The 10,747-nt window shown below is 57.5% G+C and overlaps 1 protein-coding gene across 4 annotated transcripts in view; it reads right to left on the bottom strand.

The window, feature by feature from the left end:
- The window catches only part of PPP2R3B (protein phosphatase 2 regulatory subunit B''beta), a 41,698-nt gene extending 32,749 nt beyond the window's left edge, over positions 1-8,949 (bottom strand). For 2 of the 4 annotated variants that reach the window (XM_032271933.1, XM_032271934.1), the window contains exon 1: positions 8,422-8,949. In XM_032271933.1, coding sequence (XP_032127824.1) covers positions 8,422-8,733 — 312 coding nt within the window. In that variant the 5' untranslated portion in view covers positions 8,734-8,949. Of the gene's footprint in view, positions 1-829; positions 1,310-8,421 lie in introns of those variants that run through there. The other 2 variants (XM_032271935.1, XM_032271936.1) reach the window with 2 other exon arrangements.
- Positions 8,950-10,747: the final 1,798 nt, after the last annotated feature.

Below are 10,747 nucleotides of genomic sequence, written 5' to 3' on the forward strand. Positions count from 1 at the left end.
AGGCAGCCCGTGGGAAGACATGCTGTGTATGGCAACAAGTCCGGGAAAGTTTCCCACCCAACGCCTTTTCCAGGCGCGAGGGAATTTCCCCGCACTTATTACCAGCAATCCAGGGTATTATTTACATGAAAAATCCGTGTGCCGCGAACCCGAGGCACGGACGGTTCTCACCCCGCTTGGCTCATCTCTGCAGGGTGCCACACTCACAGCTAAACTCCCGGGAAAGCAGCTGGTGCTCTTTTCCAAGTCGGCTTTTCCTACCTAGCTTGGCACAGCTTCCCAAAGAGCAGAACCCGGTTTCCTGTGGTGCGTGGCCCCGGCGGGTCCCCTGCGCCCACAACTGGCCCTGGAAATCTTGCGTTCGGGCCCTGCCGGGGACACCGGATGCCAGGAGTGGCGGTGGAGAGGGGTACCTGCGTGGCGCCAGGATGGACACCGGGTGTAAGGCAAGGAGCGGCGAACTGGGGATCCCCTGCGGTGCACGGCCAGGAGCGGCGAGGGGGGTCCCTGCTTGGGGCCGGGAGGGACAGCGGGTACGCGGCCAGGAGCAGCGAGGTAGGGGTACCCGAGGGTGCCTGGCCAGGAGTGACGGCAGGGGCAGGGAGTAGGGGTTCCCGTGCAGGGACGGGGAAGGACGGCGGCTGCAGGGCCAGGAGCGGCAGTGGGGAGGTCCCCGTGCGGGGATCGGGCAGGGCGGCAGGTGCAGGGCCAGGAGCGGCAATAGGGGGGTTGTCCCCGTGCGGGGCCGGGAGGGCAGAGCTCTCAGAACCAGGAGGCTCGGCAAGGCTTCGGGGGCGGGAGGGGGGTCCGCGGAGCGCGCAGGGCTGACCTGCTGGAAGGCCTTCAGCCGCTTCTTGAACCGCGAGGGCAGCACGAAGTCGCAGCCGCGGGCCAGCGAGGCCAGCTCCTGGCGCAGGTCGGGGTCCTGGCGCAGCGAACGCTCGCGGAGCCTCATGCCGTCGGCGCGTGGGGCTCTCCGCGGGCCGGGCCGGGCGCCGCGCTCTCGGGGCAGGGCCGGGCCGGGGCCAGCGGGGCGCTGCAGGCGGGGCCGGGGCTCAGCGCGCTCCATGCGTCGCCCGCCAGGCGCTGTGGGGCCCGGGCCCGCGCCGCGCGCATTCCTCAGGCCGCGGAGGGCGCATGGCGCCGGGGGTGGGGGCGGCCGCCCCTCCCGACCCGAGACTGTGCAGACCCGGCCGCTGCCCCCGGTCCTCCGCCTCCGCTCCCCGCACGGGCTCGGCTCCCTCCGGTCCCCTCTGCTCCGCTCGGCGCCGCCCGGCTGCTCGCACGGCGCTATCTGCACCGCGCGGGCCGTCACGTGGCTCGCCAGGCGCGCGCATCAACAGGTCTCCGAGAGGAGAGCCTGGGGGGCGGCCCGGGGACCCGGGCGAAGGCGCTGCCCCCGACAAGTGAGGCCCCCCCACGACACCAGCAGAGCTGGCTGCAGGCTCGGCCCCTCCAGGGCCCCGGGCACCCCGGGAGGTGCGGCTGCGCCTCCGCACACACAGGCTGAGGCAGGCCGGGCATCCGGGCGCGCCTGCATCCCCGCCCCTCCCCAAACTTGCAGTTTCTAGAATCCGGCTAAGCGGCGTGGGCACCGAGGATCTCATGTTCCCCAGCACTGCTCAAGGGGACCAGTGCACTTGTTTGCAATCCTATTTAGAGCAAGAGAAGGGCGGCCGAGAAGCGGGACTGGCAGCTTTTCAACTGAGCTGACATCAGGGGGGCCTGCACGCTCACCCCACCAGGACACAGGACACCTGCGGCCGAAGGTGAAAACCTGAGCACACCCCTGCCAGGCTGGACGCTGTCAGCAGAAGGCCTCCCAGCTCCCCGATCAGGAAGGTCCTGCGTGACGGCGCGCGTTTGGTACAGTGAACCTCCTTGGAGGGGTCACTATCACCCCGAGTCAACGGCGTGCACTGCGCTGTCCCGCTGACGCCGGCTCTGTGGGTATGGAAAAGCGCATGATGACACCAATCTCCCACCGTGGGATCACACGTAGTTTCCCTGCCCTGCGAAACGCGTGTGCCACAGACGCACCCCTCCCTCCGTCCCTCCCTCCCTCCTCACCCCAGCACCCCCGATCTGTTTCCTGGTCTTCCTTTTTCCGAGTATCTTGGACTTGGAACCACGCAGTGTGCACACAGACCGGCCTTTTCTTCTGAAACCTTCCTCACCGCCTGTCACGCCCACCACAGCGCCCACCCCAGCGCCCCTTCCAATTCTTCCGAGGGGTACGCCGCGCCCCTGTCCACTTCCTTCTCCTCCAGCCGTGCCCCGATCCTTCCATCCTTCCCATTTCCTTCTTGTCCTTCAGGATTCAGAAGGCAGCCTCTGACCCTCTACGTCTCCAAACAGAAGCTTAAAGGCAGCACCGGAGGAAATGTGGTCCAATCCCGAGGAGACGACTTACGGGCACCCCTGACCCATGATGTGGGCACAAACTCACAGGGTACAGGTGCCGCCCCTCGAATTCAGACCAGCATCACTCGTGGAGTTCAGACCTAAACCCCACGGCGGGTTCAGACCAGTACCACATGTCAGACCAGAACCACATGCTGAGTTCAGACCAGCAGCACACGCGACACACCTGGTAAAACCTGGTTACAGGCCAGACTCCTGTGATCTCCCGCCGAAAATCAAAGATCAAACCCAAAATGCGGGGAAACTTAGACGACTGAGTCACACACAGGCAACACACCCCGTCCTGCCACGCCGGGTGACACGCACCCTCTCCTGCCACGCTGGTTGACACATGCCATGTCCTGCCACACTGGGTGACATACGCCCTTGTCCTGCCATGCTGGGTGACACATGCCCTCTCCTGCCATGCTGGGTGACATGTACTGTGTCCTGTCAGGCAGAACAACACACGTCCTGTCCTGCCATGCAAGGTGACACGCGCCCCATCCTGCCAGGCTGGGCTGCAAGCACCCTCGTCTGCCATACCGGATGACACATGTGCCCTCTCCTGCCACGCTGGGTGACAAGCACCCTCTCCTGCTACACCGGGAGACACACGCCATCTCCTGTCACGCTGGGTGACGCGCCCTGTCCTGTCGTGCTGGCTGACACGTGTCCTGTCCTGCCACGCCAGGTGATGTGCCTCATCCTGCCACGCTGGGTGACAGGCACCGTCTCCTGCTACACTGGGTGATGCGCGCTCCATCCAGCCACACCAGGTGACATGCGCCCTGTCCTGTCACGCGGGGTGACATACACCCCTGTGGACTCTACTGCCATGCTTCCTCTTTCCGTACAAGACTTCTGGAACACGGCCTCAAAATCCTGAAGTGCACGCATACACAGAGACGTAGACTCTCATCTGGAGTCCTCAAAGCACCTCCAGATGCAGCCGCACTGCGTCCCTGCAGCTTCCGTGGCCTGCCCCCATGCAGAACCCGCACCCCCTTCCCGATGCAGCCACAGGGCCGTCCACACACATCGGGGGGGGGGACAGCACCATGCGCACTCCACAGGGCCATGACGGGGGGTCTATACACTACCATATACAGGGACAGGGCCGTCCACACTCAACAGGGCTGTCACAGAGCTGTTTTTGCACCACAGGCAGCGTGGAATCCATGAGGCCTCTTTTCAGCCCGTTTCCCCCACACCCCTACATGGATGAGACAACATTGCCACCTGGGCCGATGAAGGCCCTCACGGCACCCGAATCTCCGCTCTCCTCTCATGGGGACACCATCGCACCATGAGCCTCTAAAACTCCTCCGATGCCCAGAAGACCTTTATGCAAATGTTCACAGCCATCTCTCCCCTTTTCATCCTCAGTAAACACACATTTGTTCAGACCGTTTGTTTTAGGATAAAAATGTGTGTTCAATGAGCACACGTAGGTGCTTCTGTGAAATCCTACGTCTGAAAGCCTCACGATGGCGACCCAGCCTTCGTGAGAACGTGTTTTTCTGAACATCCAAAGCTAAAAGCAGAGCTCGTAAGACGCAAAGCCACGACACAGGAAGACGGCCCAGAATTCCCGTCCTCTCCCCGCAGGTGCCGGGCGCAGAGCGCGGCGGCTTCCTCGCTGTTTCACAGGCCCTAACAGGACGGGCTCCAGTGGATTTGAGACGTGTCCAGCTCATCTCAGGAAACGTCATGGTTCTCTCTGTCCACAGAAGGACACGGAGGGAGGGACGAGCCTCCTCATGGAGCTTCCGCGGTGGCAGAATCTCGAAGGTGACACACCTTCCTTCCTCCTCACATGAGATTCTCATCACTCCCGACTAAGAAAGTGCGAACAGATGACCATCATGAAGGCCGTCAGAGCGGAACGCAGACAGGTACGCTCCTGATACAAGACATGCGGTCCCTGGGCAAGCTCAAGGCTCCCGCAGGAAACCTTCAGAAACCCTGAGCTCCCGCCCTGAGGGTTCTGGGTGCTTTTCTGTCCTGTAACATGTTTGTTACGAACTCTAATGAAACGTTAAGATGAGCACACCTGAGTCTCTGTGTGGGTGCACCTGTGCGTGTATGCACCTATGTGTGTATGCCCTGTGTATGTACCTGTGTATGCACCTATGTGTGTGTATGCAGCTATGTGTGTGTATGCCCTGTGTACCTGTGTGTGTATGCACCTATGTATGTGTATGCACCTGTGTATGCCCCGTGTGCATATATACCTGTGCATGTATGCACCTATGTATCGACCTATGTGTGTACCTGTATGTGTATGCACGTGTGCACCTACGTGTATGCACTGCGTATGCACCTATGTGTGTGTATGCCCGTGTTTATGCGTGTATGTACCTGTGTGTATGCACCTACGTATGTGTATGCACCTGTATCCACCTATGTGTGTACCTGTATGTGTATGCACCCGTGTGTGTATGCCCCGTGTGCACATGTACCCATGTGTGTGTGTATCCAATGTGTATATTCACCTATGTGTGCCCTTGTGTATGCACCTATGTGTGTGTGCACCTATGTATGTGTATGCACTATATGTGTATTCACCTGTGCGCACACCTGTATCTGTGTATGCAGCTGTGTGTATGCACCTGTGTGTGCCCATGTGCACACACCTATGTGTGTATGTACCTGTGTGTATGCACCTAGTGGTGTGTATGTACCTATGTGTGCATATGCACCTGTGTGTGCATGTACCTGTCTGCACCTGTGTATGCCCGTGTGCATGTGTACCTATGTGTGTGTATGCACCTATGTATGTGTGTCCATCTGTGTGTGTGTATCCACCTATGTATGTGCACCTGTATGTGTGTATGCATCTGTGTGTGCATACGCATCACACACACGTGTACACACACACACAGTTATCTCCAAATACCCCATTCTAATGTTCTAGAATGCAGGCATGTGGTCTGATAAAAATCATGAGTTAACTGGATACCAAAACTACAAAGTAGCTTCCAAAAATTAAAGAGCTAAATAAACGGATATAATTTTTTTTTTGAGATGGAGTCTGCTCTGTGGCCCAGGCTGAAGTGCAATGGCACTATCTCAGCTCACTTCAACCGCTGCCTCCCGGGTTCAAGCGACTCTCCTGCCTCAGTCTCCTGAGCAGCTGGGATTAAGGCGCCCACCATGACACCCGGCTTATTTTTGTATTTTTAGTGGAGATGAGGTTTCACCATGTTGGCCAGGCTGGTCTTGAACTCCTGACCTCATGATCTGCCCACCTCAGCCTCTATCCTTTGGAAACTACAGAGCATTGCTGAACAAAACCTAATTAAATGCAAAGTCCTCTGCTTGTGGACTGGAAAATACTATGAAACTACCAATTAAACCAATTTGATCCCCAGATTCAAAGCAACCCCAATCAAAATTCCAACAGCCCTTTCTTGCTGGAAAGCAGTTTTAGAGAACAGACTCGGACTCACACTACCTGCTTTCAAAATGTGCTAAGAAGTGACACTTATCTGGGAAGTGCCATGAATGTGATGGACAAACACACAGCAGTGGGAATGGAAATCATCATCATTCCAGATGCACGCAGTTTTTTTTTTTTCTTTTTTTTTTTTGAGACAGTTTTACCCTGTCGCCCAGGCTGGAGTGCAGGGTGCCATCTCGGCTCACCGCAGCCTCCGCCTCCCGGGTTCAAGTGATTCTCCTGCCTCAGCCTCCCAAGTAGCTTAGATTACAGGCGCCCACCACCACGCTCAGCTGATTTTTATTTTTATTTTTTTTTAGTAGAGATGGGGTTTCACTCTGTTGGCCAGGCTGGTCTCAAACTCCTGACCTCACAATCCGCCCGCCTCGGCCTCCCAAAGTGCTGGGATTACAGGCGTGAGTCAACTGATTTTCTTTTTGAGACGGAGTTTCACTCATGTTACCCCGGCTGGAGTGCAATGGCGCGATCTCGGCTCACCGCAACCTCCGCCTCCTGGATTCAGGCAATTCTCCTGCCTCAGCCTCCTGAGTAGCTGGGATTACAGGCACGCGCCACCATGCCCAGCTAATGTTTTGTATTTTTAGTAGAGACGGGGTTTCACCTTGTTGACCAGGATGGTCTCGATCTCTTGACCTCGTGATCCACCCACCTCAGCCTCCCAAAGTGCTGGGATTACAGGCTTGAGCCACCGTGCCCGGCCAACTGATTTTCAACAACACGATTCTATGGGGGAAGAAAAAGCCTCTTCAACGTACGGTGCTGGGGTAATCCAAGTATCACCTCATAGCATGCACAAAAACTGACCTGAGATGGATCACAGGCCTCAACGCAAACTGAAAACCACGCAGCTTTCTGAAGAAAATGGGAGAACGTCTTCGAAACCTTGGGATATGCAAACATTTTGTAACAAGACACAAAAAATAAGAGTCATAAAAGAAAAAAACTGAAAAACTAAACACGTTTGCTCCTGGAAAGACAGTGTGAGCTCACGGTGGGAGGATCTCTCGGGCCCAGGAGTTTGAGACCAGCCTGGGCAACATAGCAAGACCCCATCTCTACAAAAATGATAAAATTAACCAGACGTGGTGGCACACACCTGTGGTCCAAGTTTTTAGGAGGGTGAGGTGAAGGTGGCAGTGAGCCACTGGTCACACCACTGCGTGCTTAGCTCCAGAGAGGACGGAGCAGACAACGCTGAGCTCCAGAGAGGAGGGAACACATACAGGTGGCTGCCTGGGCCACGGGGCACACAGCAGCCTGGTGGGCCTGGCCTGTATCTTTTTTTTTTTTTTTTTTTTTTGAGACGGAGTTTCGCTATTGTTACCCAGGCTGGAGTGCAATGGCGTGATCTCGGCTCACCGCAACCTCCGCCTCCTGGGTTCAGGCAATTCTCCTGCCCCAGCCTCCTGAGTCGCTGGGATTACAGGCACGCCGTCTCTACTAAAAATACAAAAAATTAGCTGGTCTGTATCTTAACCGTGGGGCTGCGTACGTAGGGTGATGTGCTCGCTCGCAAGAACGCTGCTCTGCACGCTGAAAACGGCACCGTTCATTGCAGGTCAACTAAACGCAACACTCAGTCCATTTCTTAAAGCCAAGGGTTACAAGAACACGTGCTGTCTCCTCTTTATCTGGACAGCTTTCTGTCTCCGATGTCGGAGCTTCCACATTCCAAGAGGGGCTGCCTGCTCCTGAGGTCAACGCGTAACACGAGCTCACTGCACGAGAACACGCGTCCCGTAACACGACTTCGCCGCACGAGAACACGCGTCCCAGCTCCCTCCTGAGCAGCAGCAGAGATGGGGACGCAGCAGGCGGATGGGAACAGGGCAGCCACGGACAGCCAGGGCCTGAGTCCCAGGCACTTATGTATGTGTATGCACTATGTGCATTCACCTGTGCGCACACCTGTATCTGTGTTTGCAGCTGTGTGTATGCACCTGTGTGTGCCCATGTGCACACACCTATGTGTGTATGTACCTGTGTGTATGCACCTGTGTGTGTGTACCTACCTATGTGAGTGTATGTGTGTATGCACCTAGTGGTGTAGACAGGGGTCAGAGGAAACGGGAAGGTGCGGGTGGCCTGAGCGTTCATTTTTTCTTTTTTTTTTTGAGTCGGAGTTTCGCTCTTGTTGCCCAGGCTGGAGTGCAATAGCGCGATCTCGGCTCACCGCAACCTCCGCCTCCTGGGTTCAGGCAATTCTCCTGCCTCAGCCTCCTGAGTCGCTGGGATTACAGGCACGCACCACCATGCCCAGCTGATTTTTTGTATTTTTAGTAGAGACGGGGTTTCACCGTGTTGACCAGGATGGTCTCGATCTCTTGACCTCGTGATCCACCCGCCTCGGCCTCCCAAAGTGCTGGGATGACAGGCGTGAGCCACCGCGCCAGGCTGCGTTCATTTTTTCTGCCAGGAACGGTCACCTGTGTGAAGGAGGTTGTGGGAAGAGCAGCTCATCTGGCCGGGGGCGGTATGAAACCGTTTTGGGGTCTGACGCTCTCCCGCCAGAGCCACCTGCGAGGGTGTTAGTAGAAGGAAGAGGAACTTACGACCCTCGTGCCTGCGGATCTACGGGTGCCTCGAGCGTGGGGCGCGTTCCTGGGGATGCAGGCGGCGCCCAGGGGCAGCGCGGGGCCCGGGCCGGGGGTCCCCGGGGGGTCGAGCCCGCTGGGCCTGGGGGCGGCGGGCGGGGCTGCGGGCTGCTCCGCGTCCCCCGTGGCCGGCTGGTCCCGCCCGGGCGCCTTGATGCGGCGCAGACAGTCCTGCAGCATCCGCTGCGTGCTGGCCTCGCTGAGCCAGCACAGGAACAGCTCGTCCACCTTCATCTTCAGCACGGGCTGCAGGGCCTTCCCGGGCGGCATGGCGGGGGCTGGGCCCGGGGCGCCCCCGGACGCCCGCCCGCCCCGCCCCGCCCCGGGGGCTTCGGTCCCGCTCAAACGGACCTCGGCGATGCGGGACCCGGCGCGGGGAACAGAACCCACGTCCCGGCAACGCCGCGGACTCGCGGGGCGCGGGGACCCTAAAAAGGGGCGCGGTCCGGCCCGCGCTGCGGCTCAAGGCAGCTTCAAAACGGGCGCGCCAGACGCGCTCCTCAACATGGGCGCCCGCGTTACGTCACTGCGTCGCGTCGTCGCGACGACGTCATCACGAGGCGACGTCGCCGCTGGCCACCCGCGGCCCTCGAAGCCTTTGCAGGAGGCTTTGGTAGGGGCCAAGCGCCTGCGATGAGAACGGGGGAGAGGTTGTGGCGGGCATCCAGCCAGAGATCTTGTGGCGGTTAGGATTTTTAGAGGTGCGGCCCATGGCGGCGAAGCGGCCGTAGAGCTGCGGAGATGTGAGCATGCGCAGTGCCTGCCTGCTACAGGGAGGGGAGGGGAAGCCTGGGCATGGAGCATGCGCCTTGCGTGCAGGCGGAGACGAGGCGTTCGGGAGGCCCGTGCGGTGAGCATGCGCAGTGCCTGCCCGCGGGGCGCGAGCCGCAGGCTGGGAGGTGTGTGAGCGGGCGGGGCTGGGGGATGGGAGTGCGCCTGCGCAGTGGGAGGCACCGGGGACGGGAGGGTTATGGATCCTCTGAGGTGGCCGAGGTGGGCGGATCACTTGAGGTCAGGGGTTCGAGACCAGCCTGACCAACATGGAGAAACTCCGTCTCTACTAAGAAAAAAAAAAAATATATATATATACATATATATACATATATATATATATATATATAAAATGCTTTTAACAGTGCCCATAAAGAGGCTGCGTCACCTTCCATCTCACACACGTGCAACTGTTTCTTTTATGACTTGCCCCCGTTTTCATTACTTTTTTTTTTTTAAATCAAAATTGGGTTTCACCCTGTTTTGCATCCTGTTAGAGAGTAATTTTAAGGTCTTTTGTGAGCCAGGTTCTGCTACTTTTGAGCTGTATAAGTCGAGCTAGACTCAATAAATAATTCTTTTTTATTTTCAGTTTTTTGAGACGGAGCCTCGCTCTGTTACCCAGGCTGGAGTGCAATGGTGAGACCTTGGCTCACTGCAACCTCCACCCCCCCCCCCCCCCGGGTTCAAAGGATCCTCCTGCCTCAGCCTCCCAGGTAGCTGGGAATACAGGCATGCGCCACCTTGCCGGGCTGATTTTGGTATGTTCGCAGAGACGGGGGTTTCACCATGTTTGCCAGGCTGGTCTTGAACTCCTGACCACGAGTAATCCGCCCTCCTCGGCCTCCCAAAGTGCTGGGATTACAGGCGTGAGCCACTGCGCCCGGCCTAAATGACTTCTTTTGTTTGTTTGAGGCAGGGTCTTGCTGTGTCACCCAGGCTGTGATCATCGCTCATTGTAGCCGTGACCTCCTGGCTCACGCGATTCTCCTACCTCAGCTTCCCAAGCAGCTGGGACCGCAGGCACCTGCCACCATGCCTGGCTAATTTTAAATTTTATTGTTTTTTTTGTTTTTTTTTTTTAAGACGGGATTTCACCATGTTGGTCAGGCTGGTGTTGAACTCCCGACCTCAGATGACCCGCCCGCCTTGGCCTCCATAAATTTTATTGTTTATAGAGACAGAGCCTTGCTGTGTTGCCCAAGCTGGTCTCAAGCCATCTTCCTGCCTCTGGTTTTTCCTCTGTCTCCTAAAGTTCTGGGATTTCAGGCATGAGCCACCGCGCCCGGCTTAAAGAACTCACAAACTGTGCTGTGTACATAATGATTTTAAACTCAGTTTGTGTTTCAGGATTGCATATAAAAGTCCGAGTATACGGTCAGGCGCAGTGGCTCACGCCTGTCATTCCAACACTTTGGGAGGCCGAGGCGGGTGGATCACTTTAGGTCAGGAGTTCGAGACCAGCCTGGGCAACATGGCAAAACCCCGTCTCTACTAAAAAGACAAGCATTAG

This window comes from Sapajus apella, unplaced genomic scaffold (genome assembly GCF_009761245.1).
Source record: "Sapajus apella isolate SASKATOON/1434 unplaced genomic scaffold, GSC_monkey_1.0 scaffold267, whole genome shotgun sequence".
Taxonomy (NCBI): Eukaryota; Metazoa; Chordata; class Mammalia; order Primates; family Cebidae; genus Sapajus; species Sapajus apella.